Genomic DNA, 26000 nt, shown 5'->3' on the forward strand with positions numbered 1-26000 from the left:
TTGAAGGTGAAACTGGACAGTCACCTGAGTTGGATGGTGTCCTGCATCAGCGGGATTGCACCCAATGACCTTCATGGCCCCTTCCAACTCTACTATGATTTTATGCATTCTATTAACATTCATTGGTTAAAAGCAAGTAAAGGCTATTCCCCCCGCCCCCTCCGCCGCCAACAAATCTGAAAAATAGCAGCTGCATTATTTTCAATCAGCTCTCAGGTTCTACAACAAGATAGTAGACTACAGGTTGGACTGCAACTGCTATCAGACCCATGCAACATAGGGAGAAGCATCCAGCCTCGAGCTCCGCAAGTCACTAACTGTTCTTTCGACAGCCATAATTCACGTGAACTGCACGTCACGACTAGAAGCTGTCCCGCGCTGGCTGCCCTTTAGTCCGCTGGAGAGAATGGTTGTACAGGCTATAGAAAAAGACGCCTTTTAGTAACGACTCCCATCATCTCCATCCGATGTGGCTAATGATGAGAATTGTACTGTGGCACATCAGCCAGATGGGAGGAAGGCTGTTCTAGAAATTTGCAGCACAGCTGGGTCAAATCACGGTGCCCGTCGGTATGCCGAATTCTCCACGAGTGAAAGCGCCATTTCATGACGCCTTGCTGATACGGGGCAGGGGGAACTGTACCATTTAAGACAGCGAGGTGGGGGAGTCACTTTTTTAATACTCTCCATGTGGAGCGCGAATAGCTTCCCTGCAGGTTAAAAAAAAACAACTGGACTCAGTGATAACTGTTATCTTTGACGTGTGTTTTTTAAAATTTGGAACGGATGAATATGCAAGAATGCAATTCTCACGACCTGTTGAAAGGTTGACCTTTTGAGTTTTTCGGGTGCTTCCTAGAGAAGTCTGTGAACAGGCGAAACCTGAAAAGTGGCTTTGCTGACCTGAGCGTAGCAAGCTTCGAACAATCCTATTAATGGAGGAAATGTCGGGTGCTTCCAGCTCTTGCTCGGGTCGAAGCTCCTCCTTTTCTTGCGCGGAGCCTCGGCCTTGCTACCAGTTTGGCCTACAGCAGACGCCGGGAAATGGAGGTCCCCTGTCTTCTATGAGCGAAGCGCCGCCTGCCCCTCTGAAAGGCCAAGACGCCAGCAGCGGCCCCACCATGGCTTTCCTCCCGAGAGGAGTGGGAGGTGGGTGCTACCTGACCAGACTCTCACTCCCCTCGCCAGTGCAAGCGCTTTCTCTCCTTTGGTTAGATAAACGCTTAACCGGCACTTGTTTTGAACGTTTAAAAGCTCTCTCTTCGGTACTGCTAAGTTAGTTGTTAGCATTAACTGTGAAATCCTATGTATGTCTATTCAGACGGAAGCCCTGGCTTATTTATTTATTTAAAATATTTCTATCCTGCCCCCATCCCAACAAAGCCTCGGGGCGGCTCACAACATTCATAAAAAGATACAATTAATAATTTTAAAACTGGTACCATCTTGGCTATATATATTAAAATCTATAAATACAATAATAACAAATTAACAGTTAAAATAAGTTTTAAATAAAAAGGTCTTCGCCTGGCGCCAAAAAGCAAATAATGATGGCACCAGGTGGACCTCTTTGGGGAGCGCATTCCATAGGTGGGGCGCCACCGCAGAGAAGGCCCTCCTCTGGGTACTCGCCCTCCTAATATCATTCACGGAGGGTTCCCAGAGAAGGGCATCCACTGCCCATCGTAGGGGGCGGAAGGACATATATGGACACAGACATTCCTTTAGATAACCACGTCCCAAGCCGTTAAGGGCTTTATAGGTCATAACCAACACCTTGAATTGGGCCCGGATTTCAATAGGGAGCCAGTGAAGCTGACGGAGAACTGGGGTTATATGAGAACAACGCCCAGTCCCCATCAGCAACCTGGCAGCTCTATTTCGCACCAATTGAAGTATCCGGACCGTCTTCAAGGGTAGCCCCACGTAGAGCGCGTTACAGAAGTCTAGTTGGGAAGTTACCAACGCGTGGGTCACTGTTGCCAGGCAATCGTTCTCCAGATAGGGACGCAGCTGATGAATCAGCTGAAGCTGAAGGAAGGCGCTCCTCGCCACCGCCATCACCTGAGCTTCTAATGACAGCTCAGGGTCGAGGAGCACTCCCAAGCTGCGAACCCTATCCCTCAGAGGGAGTGCAACCCCGTTTAGGATTTAATCACAGGTAAGTGGGTATAGGATTAATGGGAAGTTCTCACCCTAAACCTATGAAAGCTTGTCTCATGTATACTGAAACTAACATTTTTCTGAGTTGTTTTGATCTTTCTGCATCAGCAAAAGGTACGATTTATATTAGAGAGAAATCTTATTAATAATATGGATCTTGTCTGTCTTCTATCCTGTATTAATAACAATCAAATTGGTATAAATTTCTGATTCCCTGCTTGAAATGTTTAGAATATTGATGAGGTCTCAACCCAAAAAGCGCCCCTCAAATCATACAGAAATTCAACATTTTTGTGTGTAACACTAGTGTGACAGAAATTGTTCATCTGAAACAGCATCCTTAGTTATGCTAATGTTGAGAAGACAGTTGTTGACACCTAACTTTCTGCTTAACTGTTCACTCTTCTGGTAAGTGTGGAATGTGCCCTACTTTCTCTAGCTAACAGTGCACAGAAGACAGGATCAGTGTATGGATGGAAATAGGCCAAAATGAGTTTGCTCTTTGTTGACCATCTAGTTCTGCGGTCAGTGCTCTTGAAGGTTGAAAGACATTTGGATAGTTAAATGCTGATGCTGGTCTCTTATGAAGGAGGACAGGGCTGTTCTTTATTGTTCAGTGCACACTTCAATAAAGAGTTGGGGTTTAGGTGGGAGGATATTGCTGGTGTTTTGTTGTCTCCAGCAATTAGACAAATGAACTTTTAGGCCACTTAGGGTTAAAGCCCCTGACAAATGAACTCATTCTGCAAAAGGCATTCAAATATAATAATGCCATTCAGATTTTCTTTTGAGGAGCTCGGAGAACCCCAGAGCTTCATAGAACATATAAAATCAGAATGTGATAATTTTGGAGGGTGTATTGAACTATTTACAAGACTAGTTCAATATGCTTACGATCCTGAAAAAGTCAACAATACACCAGTATTTTCCCTTCATTTGTGCTAAAGCTGAAATCCTATACCCACCTACCTTGGCATAAGCCCCAATGAACTCAGTGGACCTTACTACTGAATAGACATCTATAAGATTATGCTAAGATGACCTAAAAATACTGAGGGTTAGTTCTGAATAAGCATGCACACAATTACAACTTTGCCAAATTATTATATCCATTACAATAATGGTTCTTACCTTCACACTTGCATTCATATCCCAGGCACTCTGTTAGATTGCACATAAGCATTCAGGCAAGACATACATGCTGCGTAGAGGGCAGACATTATTACTCCAAAAATATGTGGACTTAAAAAAACTTATGTATAAAATACCTTGAAGCAACAATTGACAGCGTACCTTTGCCTTAAAAGCCATCAAGCAAATAGGGGGAAAACGGTTACAAGCACCATCCATGGACTTAGGACCTGGTCTATTTCTCTCTCACACTCTTGTCCGGACCTCCCAGAGGGTTGTTTTATAAAGCATGGCTAAGTGTGCAATCCTGTGGCTTCCCAACATTGGAGGAGTGGCATAGCATAGGCTGGAGTTCTAGCTCTGACCTATGAACTGCCCTCTTAGAGCAGAGCTGAGACTCTGCCCCCCCCCTTCCCCGTACACACACTCACACAAACACACACAAAATCAGGATAATTTCTTCATTTGCTGGCTCTTGAAGGCAGAAGACCTTACTGCTTTGGTGGGGATTTTCTGGGAGGTGAAGAGGGGAAGGTGAGGAATCATGTCCTCTGAGGAATCGTGGTAGTGACACAGCCTCCCTTCCTCATAAAGAAGATTTAGACAATTGAAATCTGCTGTCTAAAACTTTTGGAGGAAATGAGGGGTATGGAGGCTATCCTAGTTTCTGCACTCCTCCCACTGCCTGTAATCCTTGTTGGATGGTTCCCTAACCTATTCTGGATCTGACTCAGTGATTTCAAGAAAAACAATATGGTTATAACTGGTTCTTTGTGGTCTCTGTGCATCACAAGTATTGGCTCTCTGCCTGCATGGGGTCTATTGTCTGGAAGCTTTAGCTATCTAAGTTCATTTTGAGGAGAGGCCTGTCCCTCCCTCCTCATAGGATATATCAGTGGGGCTCTTGCCATTTCCACCAGTTCTTCTCCCAACTGCCGTTTTGGGTGCCAAGGGTACTTTTTCTCCTAGCTTTTCCTATTACCTCAGATCCGCTAGAATGTTCTCTCTAGGTCTTTCAGTTTCTATATTTCTACCCTTTTTGATCCACTCTGTGATTGTTTTTTTGAAACTCAGCATTTTCCTTCTCATAAAAAACAACAGCAACACCCTCCTATCGTTCTGTCTTTTTCAAAACATTTCTCAACTATCTATTCCTTTCTCTATTTCTCTCCCCCAGTAGCTCTTAGAGGAATGATTGGGAAGTACATGTGTCATGGCACACAAATGTCCTTAACCAATGGGGCATTCTTTAAACAAAATTGGTAGAAGGAAGGATGGAGGGAGGGGAGGGGAAGGGAAAAAGTTACCAAGGAACCTTATACAAAAATTGCATGTAATACTAGATGCAGGAAATATCACAAAAAATCAGAATAGTTATTACATCTACCGAATTTATAACTACAATTTTAACATAGTAATACTTAGTTAAATTAATTAATAATTAAGACTAATAATTCTTACATAAATTGCTTTGACATGACTATTTCATCTTATAACATATTCACAAACCTGGCAAAAATTAATAACATTTTCCTCTTTTCCCCCCAATAAAATGATATAATAAAAATAAATTAAATTCGAGGAGCAATTATATTAATTTGATCGTTGTATATATAATAATACCTATTATGTATGCTTTTTCTCTGAATTTCTGAATCAAGGGAGTATAATAGGCTTTCCATGTAATGTAAAATTCTTTAACCAGTTCTCTATTCAAATTAGTATATGTATTGGCTAAGTCATGCTTATGTAAGTTCTATTTTTTCTCAGTAAGTAAAATATGTATAATAAGCTTTCCGTTAATAATTAAATTATTTGGCTGGTCTTTTCCTTTTCAGTCTTGAAACCAATTGAAAGTAAAGTAGCTATTCTGTCTTTTTTTTTTTTCTTCATATTTTGGTTTTTGCCAAGGCTTAATTCTTCCTTGTTGGTCAGTCATATCTCCATTTGTTATAAAACCATTGCTTTTTCTTAAATGCTTCTCATAATATGCTTTGATTAGAGAGATCAAAGGAGCTAATTCTTCTTGTAGAATACCAAATTATTAAACTGTCTCTGTTTACATGGCTTTTATTTTGTGTTGACTAATGGGCATTCTTTATGCCTTTTTTGCCTGGGTGATGACCACTGGGTAGACTCCTGTCCTCGTCAGGCTTTCACCCAGCAGCCTCAGAAAAACTGAGTGAACTGGTTCAAAACTGAGATGTGGAGCTGTGCCCTTATGGCCGTTTAATCAGTTATGGCAGCTGCAGTAGAGCGCCCCTCAGCATCTTGGGTGACTTCTGCCTCTCTCATCCCATTAGTGGTTGCCTGGGCTCCAACAGCCACTCCATACGTGCCGCCTGAAACTGGGGCCACAATGAACAAGGATAGGCCTAAGAAGAAGACCAGAAAGGAACATAAGATGGTGTCTACTAACAAAATGGGGGCAAATAAGGGTAAAAAGAAGCCCAAGAGAGTAGCCCAACACCAGTCACAATCAGTGCCTTCTAGATGGGAGTGTATGCCCATTTGACTGCCCTGACCACGGTTCCTGCACCCACTTCTCCATCAGTTCCTGCATCGGTTCCTTTGTTGCAGTTCCTCCATTGGGCTTGATGGCACGAGCTGAACCAACAGCTGTCTTCTCTGTCTTGAAAGAGAGATTTGGGACTTGCCACCCTGTACGCCAGCCAGTCTGACATCATTGTCTCCTCTGAGGTTTCTCTGCCTCCTACATATGGAGCAGCAGCCCTCAATACTACCACTGAGCCTCATCACAGGCCCCTTGTATGACATATTTCCTCCAGTTTCCCCGGTTCCCCACCACCAACCTGAGACTAGGAATCCTGGGTGCCACCACCATCAGCAGAACTGTATTACTGTGGTTATCCCTGGAAGAGGAGGTGTATGGACATGGAGTATTACCACTGCGGCAGCATGACCTAGCACACAATGCAACTATGGGGACCAGTTCCTACAACCCTGCAACTGGTTCCTGCAGTTCAGCCAGCTCCTGTACAACTGCCCATTCCTGCCAGAACCCAGTCTGCTCTACCTTGTTGACTTTCCTTGCTATCTGGCCATTCTCTGTCAAATCCCACTGAATATGATGATCTGGTTTCCTCATTGTCCAAAGACGACATCTTGGCACAGGTTGGTTCTCCAAACATATCCTCCAAATGGTGATGTCACTTGAGCTGGACACTCAGCAACTTATGAAACCACAGGTGGATCCAGTCTGTGACATTGTCTGGACAGAGGACTCTGTCCTTCCGATACTTCTACAGTTGAACCATGGAAGACACCAACACAGCTGCAACCAACATCCTGGTATTTGGAGAGCATATACTAGGTCCTGGAGAGGGACATTCCATTCCTTCTACATCATCTGCAGCCATACTTGGTCACCGTGGAGTTGGCACAGGGTTAGATGCAGAGAGAAAGCAGCAACCCAGTTGATTGGGAGGGACACCATTTGGATACATAGAAACATAGATCCCATTATTCTATGCGGCAATGGGATTGTGTCTCCAGATCTCAAATTATGAGGCCACCATGGGAAGATAGCTAGGCTTCCTGTGGAAGAAGATGGGCAGCCTGGCCAAATTCCTTCCAGAGTAAGAATGGGAACTGGCTACAGTGTTCCAGGAGGAGGCCCTCAGACTTTCCAGGCAGCAGATAAACACTGCTCATCACCACATTGACTGCAACTCCAGGGCCCTTGTCAGCACAGTGGTGCTGTGCCAGGCTCCTGGCAGTGAGCTTATTTCTAGAGGCCTAGTCCAGAATTGAAGAGATGCCCTTTGACAGGGAGGGCCTCTTCAGTGCCTGGACCAATTACAAGCTGGAAAGACCATAGCAAGTCGATAGTAAGGAGGATGGGTTTTGTACCCTCACCTGGATGTCAGAACCATCTATCTAACAGTCTGGAGGATTGGCTGGTAGGTGGGAAGGCCTTCTACATCCTGAGATACAGTTGTTCCTAGATGTGGCACTGCAGCTAAACACAAGGCCAAATGGAAATATATATATACCAGGGGGAGGGAAGGGTGGGGCTCCTGCCAAACAAACTTAGCTAGGCAAATCTTCCTGACAACAGGCATTGTGCAGGTGCAGAGCCCAAACAAGTGAATGCCCAGATGAACACTCAAAGAATGTCAGTTGCATACCTGTGGTATGCAACCTTATTTTATTGTTCAGTTAATGTTGAGCTTTGGAAAGTGAGCCTTACTGTCATTACATATAATTATCACTTTAAGATCAATTTTTGTTCTTTTTAAATAATAGATTCTTACTCTGGAGACAAGAGTTCTTATGCAGAAAACATTAGTACAGTGAATTTGACAAGCCCTTCTTCAGCTAAGGTTCTAAATGTCTCTCGGATACAGAAAACCCCTCTGTCATCTAGAATGGGGTGTAGAAACTGGACTCCTTTCATGGGATATTCAGGTAGAGTTGACCTACAGTAATTTTTTAAAAAGGGTATTGATATTATATAGGAAAATATTTGGACACTCTGGCTTGGATTTAGTTTTAATTTTTACTTAGAGTAAGCTCTAAAGTATGACTAATGAAATCTCACTGATTTCAGTGGGCCTACTCTGCAAATTTTAATAGTACTCATTACCTGTCTATACCACCCATAGGTAAAGCTCTCTGGGACATTCACAACATTAAGTATGACTACAAGTAAGTGTGGATCTAGCCACATATTTGATTTGATATGGTGTCACATTGCATAATTTTTGTGCACAAAGAATAAAAGAAGTTTCTCAAATTCTGTTGTAAAGTGTTGAGATATATTATTCTCAGTATTTTAAAGATTACAGTACATTTAGAGATGTGTCTCCATGATTACACAATATTTCTTGTGTACAAGAAGAAAATCAGTAGTGGTTACACAGTATTCAAACAACACTGGGAAGGGCTTCCAGAAAGCCAAAGACTCCTCATATTACTTTAGAAATTCAGGCACAAGGAGGACAGTAGAGTAGCTGCTTCCATAGTGACTGGGTTCAGACTACATGATAATGATTGAGTTGAACTATTGGTTGTTGTTAAAGGGGGAGCATTGTATATATTGATGTAGTTAAATAATGTAATAATGCCCTAAAGAGTTTGCAGATTTCTATTAGAAAGCCCTTTCTCCCCATTTTTTGCCAGAAAACTGGTATGCCTGTAGTGTCTCTTCTGATTTTTTGAGTTATATCAAACAGTTACTATGGGCTGCAGTTGCACAAAGGCCCATCCTGGGCCAACCAGATTCCCAAGGGAAGCCCACAAGTAATGGCAATAGCTATCTCCTGCTGTTGTGTCCTAGCCACTTGAATGCAGAGGCATCCTGCTTTCATTCCTAAAGATGGCTTATAACCATCTTGAGTAGTTGGTAATTGTAAACTCATACTCTATGAATTTGACTGATCCACTTTCAAGGTCATGTTAGTTAGTGTTAGTTAGTGGCCATTGCTATATTCTGTGGAAACAAATTCCTTAATTTAAATATGTGGGATGGGGCACAACAGCTTCTGAAATATGAGAGATACTCAACTCAATACAGTAGATGCGTAAATACATGGCAATATTTACTGAAGTCCTGGTTTTAACCTGTTCTGTATGTCGATGAAAGATGAAAAGAAATGTTGTTGTTGTTGTTACAAACATTTATATCCAGTCCTTCTGGCAAGCACTCAGGATGGCTTACACAGTGTAAAATATTACAATAGTACAATAATACAACAATTATTAAAACAATATAAAACAGCACATCATAAAACTAAGAGAAAGAGAGAAAGAGGAAAAGAATAGAAAATGCGACTGTGGGAAAAAAATCTTAAAACATCTTAATAATTATTTTTATTTATATTAATAACCTAATTATTAAAATGATGGTTAAATAAAAAGGTCTTTACCTGGCGCCAGAAGGAGCATAACATCGGCACTGTTGACATTGATTCAAATGTTAACTACCAAGACAATGAGCTCAACTACCAAGACAGTGGGAAATGAAAAAAGGCTGATGAAGATGCAATTTCCATATTAATATTAAGAGTTACTGTTATTTATTTATTTATTTGCTATACATCCAATAGTCAAAGCTCTATGAACAGTTTACTGTAATTCCTAAAACAGCATAATACAATAAAACCATAAAATTGTTTCAAAATGCAAAATTTATATTTTAACCACTAAAACAATATGTACTTGAACTGAGAGAGGTTTGCTTGGCTCTAACTCTTTTTTCTTTTTGGGACCAGGTGAAACCCTTTTTATTTTCCCATTATTTTAATGTTTAATCATTTTAATGTGGTTTTATATTACTGGATTTATATTATTGAATTACTGGATGTTGTGCCATTTTATCTGTTGTTTGTTGTAAACTGTCCGGGGACACTATAAAAGCTTTGAATAAATAAATAATGCAGACTAGAACATTTAAATTTGATCTGTTTCTCTCATCAGGTCATTATATTATAGCTTTAAATGTCTCAGCATAGGGGGTTGCCCTAATCTTGTGTTGAAAGGATAATGGAATTGGTGCCAGGCAGACTTGCCTGAAAGGAGATGCAAAAATCTTTTATTTATTGCATTGATATACCACCCCAATAGCCCACAGGGCTCTCTGGATGGTTTACAAACATTAAAACTCCATGTACAAGCAACAAAATACCCGAATAATGTATTAAAAACACTAAAAATATTAAGCAGAAGTAACTCCATATAAAAAAATGTAACCGCACAATATAGCAGCAACAATAACTATCTATATATAATATATAGAGAGAGAGGGGGGGAATTTTTCTTCTATTAGATCATAAAATATCTGGTGAATAAAAAGGTTTTTGCCTGGTGTCAAGTAAAGATGTTGCAGGCATACCTCTCTGGAGATGTTGCAGGCATACCTCTCACAGTGATAGATGCCACTACTAAAAAGACCCTTCTCTTCTTTACCACCCCCTCACTTCTTTAGGGGAAGGTTCTCTGAAAAGGATCTCTGTAGCTGATCTTAATGGAGGGGTAGGAACATATGGGAAAGGCAGTCCTTTAGATATCCTTACCCTAAGCTGTTTAGGGCTTTGAATGTCAAAAGAAGCTCTTTGAATAGGGCCTGGACTTCAACTGGCTGCCAGTGCAACTGACATGTCAGTGCCTGAGGCATGGATGGCTGACTTGCAGACAGGAGCACTGGGACCCAGGCAACCAGGGTGTAGCACAAGGGTCAGTCCAAGAGCACAATCACACAATCCAAAGGTCAGATCTGGGGGCTGCAACACTGGACACAGTCCCTTCAAGAAGAAAGAGTGGTCAGACAAGCCAAGTATCAGGAAACCTGGAAGATAAACCTAAGGGAGCAGGTATCTTTAGGGATAGAGCAAGGCAAAAGTGCTGGAGCAAGATCACGGGCTGGGCCGGGCAGGGCCGGGCAGGGCCGGGCAGGGCCGGGCAGGGCAGGGCAGGGCAGGGCAGGGCCCCAGAAGCAAAATTCAGGAGTTCACAAACCAGAAGCTCTTCAGCAAGTCAGGAAGACCCTCACTGGCAAGACAGTTTCTGGGGAGAAGAGCCAGTTCTTACTCTCCCAGGACTCCCAGGTGGAGCTCATGAGAGCCCTGGCAGCTGCAGTAGATTGGGGTAGTAATCCTACAACTACCAAGGCAGCTGTTCTGGTCCTTGAGCAAGAGAGGGAGCCCTGAAGCTCCCTCAGGTACCCACCCCCTTCATAAAATGTAAGGGGAGTCCCTTCCCCTTTTAGGACCAGAGCTTGTTGGGATGAGTAGGCACAGGGGTGGAATACTTGAAGTGGGTCTTGCTTCTTGAACAGTACTCCTTCCAGGGCTTATCTTGAGGCATCAGCTTCCATGATAAAAGGTAGGTCTGGATCAGAGTGGACCAAGGCAGATGCTGAGATGAATGTGGACTTTAATTGGTCAAATGCTTCTTGAGCTGCCAGGGGCCAGGAAAACCCAAACCCCTTTTTGAGAAAGGCAGTGACAGGTGCCACCTGATGGGAGAGCCCCTGAATGAATTGTCTGTAAAAATTGGTGAACCCCAGGAAACCCTGGACCCCCTTAACATTTTGTGGGGGCTTCCAAGTCCAGGATGGCCTGGATCCATTTTTGGGTGGGGGGTCCATGCAGAGTCCTATAAGGGAGATGATGTACACCAGATACTCTATTGAGTCCTGGTGTAACATGCATTTCTCAAGCTTAGCCTAGAGGTGGTGTTCTCAAGGCTGGAGGAGGATGTGGATACTGGATGTGTTCCTCCATTGTCTCTGAAAACATCAGGATGTCATCTAGGTATGTGAAGATGAAATAGTTCAGCATGTTGCACAGTACATTGTTCACAAAGTGCTGGAAGGTGGCAGCGGCATTGATCAGGCTGAACGGCATGACTAAATACTTGAAGTGGTCATATTGAATCCAGAAAGCTGTCTACCACTCATAGCCTTGACGAACACGCACTAGATTATACACACTTCGGTTTGATGAAGGCCTGAGCTCCCTGTATCCATTCAAACAATTCCAATATAAACATCTCCTCAAGAAAGGGGATGCAACCATAGAACAATTGAACATGCAAGCAAAGTGTTGTTAAGGATGTTGCAACTGTGGATAAGGAAATGTCTGACATTGAAGCTGGATAAACAAAACATGTTGATATTATTGGAAAAAACCTCTTGAATTAATTAAAAAATAATAAAAAGATGGAAGTTATTTAATATTGGTAAGAAAAGTTCTGACTTTTAGAAAGTATAGAATATTGTTCAACAAAAGTTAGTTGTATTGTGCTTTATGGGGAAACCAAGTATATACTTTTAATTTCTTAAATCAGTGTTTAACTATATGTGGCATGAGTATTAAATGTAAAAATAATAGTTTATACAGAATTTAAAATGTGTGCATGGTTATCTTCATATTGATTTATTCTGCAGACATATCTCTGCATCAAAACAACTTGATCAATGGTTTTTGGTAAATTATTTTGCATATTTCAATTTCTCATGTATCTGGGACAGTCACATTTTAAACCTGTGTATTTCATGAATAAAATTCTTGCAGAGATTGCATCAGAACAGAATTTAGTAGATTAGGTTGGATTCTAAATGTATCTGACTATTTTACAGTTACGTCATCTTCAGCAGTCTCCACTCATAGTGTTGCATCTGTTATTGTGGCTGTAATAGAAGGAAGAGGTCTGGCCAGAGGGGAAGTGGGAATGGCAAGTATTGACTTAAAAAATCCAGAAGTCGTGTTATCGCAGTTTGCAGACAATACAACATATGCCAAGGTAAATCTGAATATATCTTCCTTAAGTCCTCTGCACTCAAGTTAACATAAATTATGTGTCCTGTACACAAAATGATAATCATAGTTCTGGGGAATTGGATTGGGATTCTAAATTTATTTTATTGTTTTTCAGTTATGTTATATTTGTAGCTTCCTGGCTAGAAAAGCAAGGTTAAAGTATATTCATAAAATATAAAGAATTTTTATCTTATGTATGACTGTTTTGTGGTTTAACAGTTTGTATGAAGACCAATGACAGTGAGGCAGAGGTGGGGGATCTTTTTTGGCCCAAAAACAAAATTGCTTCTGGAAACCCATTGTGGACCACATACCAACAATTGGTAGGACCAAACCCTTAATTCAGTTGGACTACAGCTGCCAGTGGACTGAGCCATTGTGTGTAATCACTCTCTTGTGCACATGCACAAATGCATATCAGCTCAGTAGCACAGAAATGAGAAATCCAAGCAAGCTGGTTATCTGCAAAGAGATAGCTCTGTTTTTGTATGACCAGCTGGCCATGATTTGTGTCCTGAAAAAAGGGCCTAGAGAACAATTATTTAGGAACCTCCTCTCTCTACTACTACTGCTCAGCTGTTTCCTGAATAGTTGAGCAAGACAATCTTCCTCCTCTACGCAGTTATTTAGGACAAAAGTGAAGAAAAGAGAGATGTTCCTCCAGGATATACTGCTTCTAGATGGTTTAAGCACTTCGATGTGACAGCTTCCCTTTCCTCCATCTTCCTCTGAGGGTTATGAGCCTTGATCATTGTCTTGGTGAACCTGGTGGGAAGACATGGCAGATCATAGGATGTAAACATAAATAAACAAAAAAATTAATTTTAAGTATATATTGTTTTTCAATATATTATTATCCACACTTAGTCTGGCAGAAAATGTTTGATTTACCATCCAAACCATCTTTTGCCATCTATTTATTAGATCTATATCCTGACTTTTTCTTACAAAGTACTCAAAACAGCTTACATACAAGGGGTGTTCAATGTATTCTCAGTATTGGGTTGATTTGCTATTGATGTGGGTAATTTAATTATTTCATTAGCTAATGACACTATCTGAGGGTATACATGCAAAATTTCAAATAAATGTGATCATTAGTTCCCTAGTAATCCTCAGTGAAAGATGACCATAATGACTGACACGACAATCTTGAAGAAAATCGAGCATCGCGCTGTGATTAAGTTCCTTACAAAACAAGGAAAAAGTCAAAAAATCATTCACGAAGAGATGGTGGCCGTTTACCAGGACTCTGCACCTTCATTATCTACTGTTCAAAAGTGGTCAAGTGAATTTAAAAGGGGCAGAGAAAGCATTGAAGACGACCCTCGCTCGGGCAGGCCGGTTACTGCCACTACAAAAGAAAATGTGAAAAACATTGAGAACCTTGTATTGGAAGATGCCTGAATAAAACTCAAAATGTTAGCAGAGATGACAAACCTATCCGTTGGTACCATATTTACTATTTTTCATGACCATCTTAATCTTTCAAAGGTCTATGCAAGATGGGTGCTGTGAATGCTCATGCGCCTCAGAAACAAGTGCGAGTCGAGTGCTGTAGGGAGTTTTTAGAGCTCTGTGGTGCAGATCCATCTAGTATTTTCGACCGGATTGTTACTGGAGATGAAACTTGGATTCATCACTGTGACCCTGAAAGTAAGTAGGAGTCCATGCAGTGGCATAAAAAAAGTGCTGACCCTCCGAAGAAATTCAAAGTCACTCCATCGACCGGAAAAATCATGGCCACAGTGTTTTGGGACTCAAAGGGAATTTTATTGATCAAGTACACGAAAAAAGGTGAAACCATAAGCGCAGCATCTTACGCAACCACTCTGTGTAATTTAAGGGAAGCCATTAAAGAAAAAAGGCGGGGAAAACTGACCGCAGGTGTGTTGCTTCTTCACGACAACACGCCCGTTCACACAGCGTATGTTTCGAAGGCTGCTGTGCAAGCCTGTAGTTTCAAAGAAATAAACCACCCACCCTAAAGCCCGGACCTGGCTCCCAGTGACTACTACCTATTCCCAAATTTTAAAAAAGATCTTCACGGAAAGCGTTTTTCCTACGATGAAGATCTCAAGGCGGCAATTAACGCACATTTTTTAGACAAGAAGGAAGGGTATTTTTTTACAGGGAGCTGAAAAGTTAATTTCAAGATGTAACAAGTGTATTGAAGTTATGGGGGATTACATTGAAAAATAAAAATTATTTCAATTTATTATTCCTTTTTCTTCATGCTGATACCGAGAATACATTGAATGCCCCTCGTAATTCTCCTCCTGCTGCTCTCAGTCTTATGCTTACAACTACAATTCTGTGAGGTAGGTTGGGCTGAAAGTCTGTGACTGGCCCAAAGTCACTCAGTTGGCTTCAAGTCTGAGTGGGGACTAGAACCCAGGTCATCTGAGTCCCACTCCTATGGTATCCAATTGACAGGCCTTCACTGAGCAAAGACAAGTACAACTAGCACAGAAAGAAAGATACTTTCCACAAGTGTCTTCCCCCTATGGCAACTACCAAACTGTTCAGAAGAACCTACAGCCTTCCAAGCAGCTTTTAGGAGGGGCTTGAGGATCTGAAAATTGCTCCTATTCTGCTGACAGATTAGTGGAGGCACTACAGTTTGATTCCACCCTATATGTTTATCCTGCTTTGCAGATAAATATCTTCAAAGCAGCTTACATAAAAAGAGAGAGGCCTTGTACTAAGGTTTACCAAGTAAAAAAGCAAGATATGGAAGGGGAGTGGAGGAAAGAGACAGGATCAGGTTGCAATGTCAAAAACTGGTGTTATAATTAGGCATTTATATAAAGCTGCAGTTATGCTGACCTTTCACTGGCGGTGGTCTTGTTTGGATGGCAGTGCTGTGAGTGACGCAGCAGCCCTTGCTTTTCTGACTTGTGGTAAAAACTACAGTGGGCTTCTCAATGTAATTCCTGACCAGCTAGTAGGAACAGAGTATACTTTCTGAAAAGAAACAAGCAAGCTCCCTGCAGCTTCTTTGGCTGATAGATAACCAGACTAGTGTTTCTCTTGCTGCAATGTACTTTCTGGGATGTAGCAAGTACAATCTTCCAAAGGCCTTTACTCCAGTAGCCGGAGTGCACCCCTTTCTGCTCTGCATTTCCAGAGCCTTGCTGCCTCTTAGCTCTTTGCTTTAAATATCCTTATGCATCTTTCTATGACTTTCACTTTACCACCTTTAGACATCATCAGAAAGGTTCCTACTCCATCAAAGACTCCCTTGTTTCCTTCATGCATAAACATTTTCTGTGAAGCTTTTGATACAATCCCTTGCTCCTTGTTCCCCACTGGAATGCAGCTTCAGTATGCAGAAATGAACTAAACCTACAGTGGTGCCTCGTACTTCAGACTTAATTAGTTTCAGGAGGCCGTCTGAACTCAAATCATTCAAAGTCTAAATCAGTTTCCCCATTAGAAATGATGGAAAGTGAATTAATCTGTTCCCAGACCCTAAACAATACCTACTTTAAGTTTGACAGCAAATGTGTCCTCCTGAAATGAATTAAGGTTAAATATAAGGTGTGAGTTTGAGATTATATATGCGGTGTGATTAAAAAACACCATGAATGTTTAAATAATAAAAAAATACAGTAAAAGACAAATTGCCATTAATCCCCTTCAAAATACTTCCCTTTGCTTCGAACACACTTACCACAGTGCTGCAGCGGCTGCCTCAGTGTCCTGAATTGTTTTGAGACAAATTGATTCAAAGCAAGATGAGACAAATCAATTCAAGATGAAGTGATTCAAGTCAAGACAAATTGATCCAAAACAAATCAGTTCAGGACATCAAGCCCTCTTTTTTTTTTTTTTTAACTTGGGCACACAACCAATGATGTTTTTGCTGTGACTGCTTTTTTCACTTTGCTCACAGTTTGAACTTAGAAGCATGGTATGAACTGTGGAGTGATTTTATCCCAACTCTAACTTTCAAACTCTGGATCGTTCAAAGTTAGAGTTGTTGGAACTACGAGGCACTGCTGTATATTGTTTTCGCATTTATTTTTCATCTCAGTCTTTGACCTGGTCCACTGTTGTGGCCCTGAGGTTAAATTTAGGTAGTCATTTTCTAGGTGCAGTAATCTCTCTTCTTGTAGTTAAACTGTGAAGTATTATAGAAAGCAGGCAATGTATAATCAGGGTGGGAAAACTTAGGCCTGGGGACTAAATGCAGTTTTGATGCAGTTTTTCTCTTGTTCTAAAATGCTTTTCCTAAGGCATCATTACTGCTAGTTAGAGCCTTAAGCTATAATATGTTGGTATAAGTAAGTCATAATTTTTTGTATTCTGACCTCAGCTCACTTCCCTTTAGCCCCTCCCACTTTACCCTTGACCTCATCCATCACTGAAGTGCAGCCCCAAGAACTTTTCAAAAATTGAATTTGACCATTGGACTGAAAGAAATTCCCCACCCATCATATAAATATAGAACATAGAAACAGAAACAGAGCAAGTCAGAAGGGGCCTCCTGGGCCATCTAGTCTGACTCCTGGCTCCAGCTGGCTCCGCTCACATCATGCCTACCATGTGCATGTCCAGCCTATCCTTGAACACCCTCACCTCCACCTCCCATGGAAAGCCATTTCATAGCCTAGGTGTCCTAACTGTCAGGGAGTACTTCCTGGCATCCAAATTGAACCTTGGTTCCCTGAGCTTTGCAGTAGTAGCAATAATAGCTGTTAGTACTACTTGATATATTTTTTAAATTGTTCAAATAATTATTTTATGAAATTCTGTTTGCCATCTTCTAGGTTATCACCAAGCTCAGAATTTTAACACCCTTAGAAATAATAATGTCAAATACCGCATGTGATACAGGAAATGCAACAAAATTATTCACTTTGATAACAGAAAATTTCAAGGTAAATTTAAGGAACACTTTGCCATATGCAATTTATCAAATATTCATATTATAATGATTTTCTGATTTTCAAGAAACATGTAGTTCTATTTCTGAGTAGACATGTATCTCTTTGAATGAAAATAAGATTCAATTTCTGTCAAAAACTTCACAAAAAAAGAACTTCTATGTTGTTGACACCAGCAAAATGTTAGGAGAATGATTCTTTTTAGCTTTATTAATTAGAAGCCATGACATAAAATATGTGCATGATTCCATCTTCATAGGTCTTAGTACTCTAAGGTGGGCGATAATTATTCCAATAATATTTGGATCAAATGTTACACATCTAACATCACATCTACAGGTGCATGAATTATTTGCACTAGCTGAAACACACAACAAACTAAATTTTCTCAGTAATCTGTTCAGTAGAGAAAAGACATTGGGCACCATCCATCCAAGCATAGTTATCATAAAGGAATACTGCATACTGACTGAAATTGGTTTAGATAATTGATAATTGATCTTATTCCAAGAGTGTGTGGAACTGGTTGGCCGCCATCCAGTCAAGGCCAACCAGTTTCTTCCTAGCCCAGCCAGCTATTCCCCCCCTACCAGTTTTTATATGCCCATGGAGACAAGAATCCAACACAGGTGGTTGCTTAGACTCGTCCAAGTACTTTGTCCAAGAACTGTATCAAATGAAATTTATTTGACAAAACTACTGTAATCAGCTGTGCATTGTACCTCGCCTGATTCATGTGCTATAGCGCTGGAGTCTAAGTCTCAATAGATGCAAAATATTTTATCTCAGAAGTCCCTTGCAAATGTATCACAGTGGTATCGTCATGGCCAGTATGTAATAAGCCATGGACAACCCTCAAATGCTCCACTAGGCTGCACAGAGATGACTCAATAGAGCAGAGAGATCATGGTTTCTTGTTCTTTTCACTGCCCCTAAATATGCTTGAATATAGGTTCTCATCAGTGTTTGGTAACATCCACTGTTTATTTTCCTTCCTCTGATGTATTTTGTATTCTTGTGCTCAGCTTTGGGGTATGCCATCACGCTGTATGAGTGCATCTTGCCACATTGGACTGATGCATTTTCAAGACCTCCATAGTTGTCATGGAGGTCATGAAACCCTGAACCACCATGTTGATGTCCCCCAAAACTATTCTATCAGAACACCTCAACATCACAACCAAGACTACCTCTGTCAGCTAACCTAAGGAGACTGCTGAGTAGCAGGATGGACAGTACACTGTCCTGCTGGCCCCACACAAGATGCAAACTTTCCCAGTCATGCAAATAGGGAACCTGAAGTGAGAATTTCTATATACTGCAGCAGTCCTACTTCCTTGCTCCCTGGTCTATCCTGTTGCTGAACCAATTACCCTTATGGGCACAGCTGAGATAGAATAACTTTGTTATAAATACCAGATCACCAACCTCATCCACCACTAGGTTATGAATGAAGGAGATCTTATTATACACTGATCTGACATTTAAAGCAACACCTAGAGCCCCAAAGGCAGGGCTGATAAGCATCCAAAAAATCTGTGAATCGGGGATGGGGACCAAAACATGATGTCATGTAAGGGAAGCTATGATTTGAACAACAGAAATGTCAAACCATGGCTGTTCTTCCCTGTACTCTCATCTCGAAGGGCACTCACTTTGGAAGCAGAAAAATAACCATAAATTGGGATTGACTTACTAATTCACAGGTCATGCCAAATTAATCTCACCCAACTGTGAACCATGTAATTTAAATCTTGACATTACCCTAAACTGCAGCTGAGTTTCAAAAACTTGGCATGATGTCTGAATTAAATCAGGCTCCCTTCAAATAGTATTCAGGTTCTCTTTTCATTCTATATTAACTTAATATTTCTCCAATTATTCCTTAATGCTATTGAATAGTATCCTATTGTGGATTTCTCATTCACACACACTGCTTATTAAAAATGGTGGGCTGCTGTTTGAGTGGAATATTAAAAGAATATTGACACAGGGCTGTATGTTGTGGGTATACAGAGACCAAGATGAACTAAATTTTGTGAAGTTTTTGATGGTGGAAAAAGCAGCCACAATCTGTGGTTAGAAACTTTTAAAGAAAGAAATAGGGTATTGGTTTCCACTTGTTGCATTGCATAGATGACTAGATGAATATGCATAAAATCAGAGTTAATTTAAAATAATTTAAAAACATATATTGGAAGGGGAATACTAGTTGCAATAAGGAAAGTATACCATTATGTTTTTTCAGGCAATGTGAAAGGAAGTTTAGTAATCTTTTAATTAAACATATAAGCTTTTATGTAATGAAATCAGGAAGTGCAATGAAACCAGGAACAGTTGCCTAAATAAGATTAATGTTGTATTCAGGGTTTGTTTTGTTTTGTTTCTTTGTTTTTGCATACTGTTGAAGTTATTAAGGTAAAATGTTGCATGAAGACATTTCCTAAAAAGTAGTTTGGGATTTGTCAAGAAGCTATAAATGTAGAAATTGCATATACCTAAGTCAAGTTTCTTACAAGAATATTTGCACCAGTAATGCATGCTGATATTTTAATTCAGGGGAGTTTGAGCAGCCATTTGTGGTTCTGTTGTAAGAATCTGGTGATAGAAAAATGCTTAAAATAACCTTGGCAAACTAATTGTACCAATGACACCAATAGCAAAATGCAAATATTTCCACCTTGAAATTTTCTCAGTACTTTAGCATAAATAACTCACTACAGGGAAAACCTTCTGTTAATTGCTTTAGAATATTGGAAGCATATTAGAATAGCTGTAATATTGCCTTAACTTGTTTTCCAGAATGTGACTTTTACAACAGTGCAAAGAAAATTCTTCAATGAAGCAAAAGGCTTGGAATATATTGAACACTTATGTACACCTGAACATAACACTGTTCTAATGGAGGTTCAGTCTAAGTATGTATGTAATAAAAATTACTGGTTTGCTTTTGTGCACCACACCATTAATAGTTTCACAGCCAGTAGCCTGCGAATTTATTTATGAGTCTTCTTAGCCTATTATTTGCAATCAGTAATTTTAAGTATTTTAAAGGAATGACATACGGCTTGAATATATTAATATACATATTTAAAACCTAATGTTAAGGTATTTAAATGCTATTGATTATAGCATTTTGGCTTAGAATGATGAACAACAGTCTTTTTATTGGTTTGAATTCAAAGAAGCTTGAGTAGATGTGAGATGTGGCACAGAAAAATGGAGTGGGAAGGCAATCAGCAGGCTGCCCTGCTCCAACAAAAGGCTGTTGCACTTGCAGAATTGGTTTGGGTTCAGGCAGTGCTGGCTCCAGGTTTTTGAGGACCCTTGGGCAAGACACTCTCAGTGGGCCCTTTCCCTTAGGAAGTCTGGCTTCTCATCATAATTATCACCAATTGCGAATGATCAAGTAGAAAGTGGTATATACTATTTCTTCTGGTCACCACCGCTGTTGTCTGGTAAGAGGGGAGTGAGCCAACATGTTGCGGTGGTGAAGAGGAGAAAGAAATCCAAGTAATTCTCATCACTGGGCCCCTGCTGGTGTATGGGATTGCAGCAGGGGCCCAACTATGTCTGCTTTGAAACCAGCCATGGGTTTAGGCCATGGTTTCTTTCAAGCACTCACATAAACATTTTAATAAAAATTTAATTTACCAGTGAGTTTTCCCTTGCTGCTGTTGTCCCTTGCATCTCCTAGATCTGATAATCAAGAGTAACAGTAAGTATTTTCTCTGCAGTTATGAACACACTAGCTTGGAAATAACTTCTATTGTCTCAGTAGAACCTTCTTTGGAATAATTATATGTAGGATTTATAAACACTTGCATTCATACATACTTTAGGGATTAAATATTTCTTTAAGATAGTTGCTCTTGATCTAGATTTCTTTCCAACTGATGTATGTGTTAGAAAGGTAGAAGAAATGGCAGAATATTCTAGCTCTATTTCATACCCAGTGTATGTGTTCTGATTTCAACTATCATTTTCAAGATATATTTAGATTTCAAATTTGTAAACTTACTGTTCTATTATTTTCTTAGATCCATGTTTCCCAAAGCAAAATACTGATTTTAAATATTTATAGCCCTCTCTTTCAGTGGTGATCAAGTCAGTTTACAACATGTATTTAAAACAACATTGCTTGTAAAAATGCAATAAAGAAAACCCACAGCAGTAACATTCAGAGTAACATTCAATAACAAGCCAATTTAGCAGTTACTTACAGTAGATACCACTAAAAGTATGCAATCTCTGAGCAAAGAGCAACATTGTGACCTTGCACTTAAAGGTCATCAGACTAGATGCTAGTCTAGTGGATATGGCCTTGATAGCCAGCCATCTTACTTCTGAAGGTGGAAATTAGTAGAGACTCCTGTAGAAGAGTCAGACATATGTACCATTTGTAACTCCCACATGTATGTGGGAACTGGTTTGTTTGTAGCCTGCCCAGGGAGCCTTGTAGCTAATTGGGTGGGCTAAAAATCTAATAAATAAATTGGTCTTGTGGAAATTGTGTTTGGTACAGTAGTTTTCAAAAGAGGGCACAGAAACTGTGTTAACACAAACTTTTAGGTTGCGGAAAGCCTGTATGAGCTTACCCTTACTAATTTGTGCAGTGGTGTTCCCCACAAAGCTAGGTCTTTGGACCAAAGTCTTCAAAGACACTGTAAAATAGGTGCTTTAACATTTTTATTTGTGTTTATTTTCTTTTATTATTTCATAGGTATTACTGTTTGGCAGCTACTGCTGCTGTGCTGAAATATGTTGAGTTCATTCAAAATTCAGTTTATGCTCCTAAATCACTTAGGATTCGTTTCCATGGAAGTGAACAAACAGCAATGATTGATTCAACATCAGCCATAAATCTTGAATTAATAACTAACAATAGGGATCCTAGGTAAGATATTTTGTTTCATAATTTTGAGTTATGGAGGGAGACAGAAAGGAATTTTATGTTTGCAATAAGAAATCATTGGCATAGTATGTAATAAAGAAAAATCAAGTTTTTAATGTCAAAATACATTTTAAATCATTAAAAGTTTTAAAGAATAATGGTAGAATGTAGGCATTCAATTATACTATTCCCTTAGCTTTAAGTACATATCAGTAATTTAAAAAATAGCAAATAAGGGATTGTTAGTCAAAAAAGAAAGTGGTAATAAGATGGCAATACATCTGTCTGCAATGACTTTGGTTCTAGTAAATGTAATGTTATATTTTTTAGATGTTTAGTCATCACTGGTTGCCACTTACCAGCAAGAATATGATTTAAGTATCTTCTGTAATTATGCTCATGGTTTCTGCAATTCTAGCTGCATTGCATGACTGGGTAAATTTATTGAAATATTAAATTAATGTGTTCAAGTATAAAATCCTAAAACTGAATGAAGATAAAATCTGCCACTTAAAAGACCCATAAGACCCAATTGCATTTCCTAACAGCAGTACCTGCGTTGTTAACCCAGAAATTATGGGGATGAATGGAGCACTTGTTTCTGCTTTTAATTAACAAACCAGGAATGCCCCATTTTCTGACATTTTTGTTTTGGCCTGAAAAAGTGGTCTTCTAGACCAGGGGTCCTCGTACTTTTTCAACAGGGGGCCAGTTGAAAGGCAGTGGCAAGGAGGTGGCAGCAGGTACAGGACCGGCCACCCCCAGCCTGGCCACCCCCAGGGCTCACATAATTAAAAAGTGGGCCAGATAAATGGGCATGGCAGGCCGAATCTGGCCCGCGGGCTGTAGTTTGAGGACCCATGTTCTAGACCTTTGCTTTTTAGGTAGAAGTCAACTCTCATTTGCCTTGTACCTGCTCTTAGTGTTAGAAAATGAGCTTGCTTTATTGTCTTCCTACCCAGATTCCCAAGCATTGGGGCATTTATGTAGAAATGAAGAGCACATGTTTGAAAACCTATCCCTATTTCCTTTACTTTTAAAGAGCCTAATTATGTATAATAATTTCCAGACATGCAATGAAGGAATTCTGGTTTCTGGATGCACTTTCAAATAAATTGTATATGCTGGCCATATGTTCAACTTGTTTCCTAATGGAGATGTTGGTACTGAAATGTAGTTACTACTTTAGGAGAAGAATTTTTGTTAATATGTGTTTCTTTCTATGTATCTTTGTTTTTCTTGTCTGTAGTATTAACTGAGTTTATGCACTTTGACCTGGTCCACACATGATGACAGCCCAGTGTGAGTTAATTTACATGTGAAGGCTGTCATGTTGTGCTGGTTACCATTTTTGTAAGGCACTCATAGGTGCCTGATTTGCCATCAATAATGCAACAGCCTCCTGTGAGTAAATGAAATGACCAATATATTAATGAAATTAACCCAGTAATCAAAGGAGAAATGGTTTAATGAAATTATTATCCCCAGCATTGATGGTTTGATTCATCAGCATGTTCACTTGAGAGTACATTCCATTGAATTCAGTAGGGCATACTTTCAATTAGACATACACAGGATTGCATAATTTCTATCTTCTGCTTTCCAGAAGGCATAGGATATCTTTTAAACCTTTGATTCTACATAAAAATAAAGCATCTTTGGGTTTTTGCAAGATGCTTGCTTGCTTCCTATACTGCCCAGCAGTTAAAGACATTCTTATTAAAACTAAGGCAAGGTATTCCTATATTTCAGCTTTGAAAACTAGATTGTATACAACAACACTGTAAGTTTATATTTTTAGCAATCCTGTTTCAGTCTTTTAAAATATTGTACCTCCTGTATAAAATGAATTATAAAAGGAACCATTCTCCACTCTAAAATTTGGTACTTTTCCATAGACATTAAAGTAATGTCCAACATAATAATAGCCACCAGTGAATGACAGCAGAGGCCTTTCATTTCTCCACATTCAAACATTATCTCAATGCAAGGCTTTTTGTGAAAAATGAAATGACAGTTGCTATTCTATCAGCACTCTGATTTTACTTCACCACCCCCATATAGCTTTCTGAATTATTTCTGAATCAAAACAACTGCTTTTGATATGCTTTGATTCAAATTGCTACCTTTGTGGTATTTTAGCATAGTATATTTGGTTTTAAGAAACCATGAACAGAAACAACAGTCTGTTCTATGGTTTTCTTGATCCCATATTTGCTTGTTGTGAAATCTGAAGTGGAAAACGATAACCTGTTGTGGTGCTAAGAACAGAAGCCTAGATTTGCCTGGCAAACCAGAGAGCCACTGACAGCTACCATTTGATGGAACTGCCAGTGCATCCTCACTCCTCCTACCTCTTGCCCTCACAATCTTTTATGGGCAGCTAGTCAGTGCTGGGAGAAGAACAGCAATGCCCAATTGATTCTCTCACCATCACTCCTGCACAGTTGGAAGTGGCAAGAATCCTCTGGGCTGCAGTGCCTTCCTGGGGGCAGTGTGCCAGAATGCATCCCCACATGCCCTTCTGTGTCACTGCCCTTCTCACATGAGCAGCAGGGTGAGAAGCAGCTGGGTGGTGGCAGCAGTGACAGTGCCTGTTTGTGCTACTGCCTTTCTTGCATGAGCAACACCAGCAGTGGTGATGAGGAGGAGGCAATGCTGGCCTCCCCTCTCCCTATGGTTGCCAAGGATGTGTTGCCAAGAATGGGGTGCCAGCATGGGGGATGAACCATCACTCCCTAACTGCTGCCAGCCCTTTTGCTCATGCAAGAAGGGCAGCAACATGGGGCAATCTGCTGCAGTGTGCAGCCAGCACTGCACAGGCCCCTAGTCCCTCAGGCCTGCACCCTCAAGGAAGAAGACGTGTCCTTGAAGCAGTCATGCTGAAGTCTCACAGCAGTGCTATTTTATACAGCCTATTCTCTTGGTGGATTTCAGTTCAGCTACTGTAATATTCACAGTCTCTTTGTAACATATTCTGCACAAAATAAACCCTTGGAGGCAACATCCAACCAATTAGAGTTTGAAAAAAAGACAACAGCAAATGAAATATTTGGAACTTGCTGCTGCTATCTAATTTCTATCCTACCCAATAACCAAAGCCCATATCAACAGGGAGGTGAGTCAATAGTGACAGGGAAGTTAGGGCTTTTATGCAGGCATATCTTAGGTATGTGTGGCGGGGGGGAAGTGTTATGTGACCCCCTAGGCCATGGATTGTGCACCCTTGGGCTATAGTATCCTTGTTTTTCTTTACTTTTTATTTTGCATTACTTGTACCCGTCTTAATGGCTTAGGCTGTTTTTCTTTTCATGTTGTACAAGATATAAATCCTGCCATTTTATATCTGGCAATGAAGCCAGCATAGGTGAATTAAATGAATTGATGAGTGGAATATATAAATAAATGGTGAGAATCTTGAAGAGGAGCCCAAACATTTGCAGGAGGGCTTAAGAAGCTTAAACCCAGAGGGCTAGGTAATAGCATTTATTGACCACTGTTAACCACCCCCAAATTTCATTCTTTTCATTCTCTAGTTCCGAGACTAGTGTTTGTACTGACATTGCAGCCTATTTCCATCCTTTTCCATGTTAATCTCTCTTTCTTCAGGTTCCTCGACCACAGCACCTGGTTTCT

General features: G+C 40.2%; 1 protein-coding gene across 1 annotated transcript in view; it reads left to right on the plus strand.

The window, feature by feature from the left end:
- The first annotated feature begins 935 nt into the window (after positions 1-935).
- Positions 936-26000, plus strand: part of MSH4 (mutS homolog 4) — a 62343-nt gene continuing 37278 nt past the window's right edge. Inside the window, exons 1-6 of the mRNA XM_044440943.1 lie at positions 936-1113; positions 7564-7725; positions 12398-12561; positions 17354-17464; positions 20273-20388; positions 22194-22367. Coding sequence (XP_044296878.1) covers positions 936-1113; positions 7564-7725; positions 12398-12561; positions 17354-17464; positions 20273-20388; positions 22194-22367 — 905 coding nt within the window. The remainder of the gene's footprint in view (positions 1114-7563; positions 7726-12397; positions 12562-17353; positions 17465-20272; positions 20389-22193; positions 22368-26000) is intronic.

The sequence above is a fragment of the Varanus komodoensis genome, unplaced genomic scaffold (assembly GCF_004798865.1).
Source record: "Varanus komodoensis strain SLA01 unplaced genomic scaffold, ASM479886v1 scaffold1, whole genome shotgun sequence".
NCBI classification, from domain to species: domain Eukaryota; kingdom Metazoa; phylum Chordata; class Lepidosauria; order Squamata; family Varanidae; genus Varanus; species Varanus komodoensis.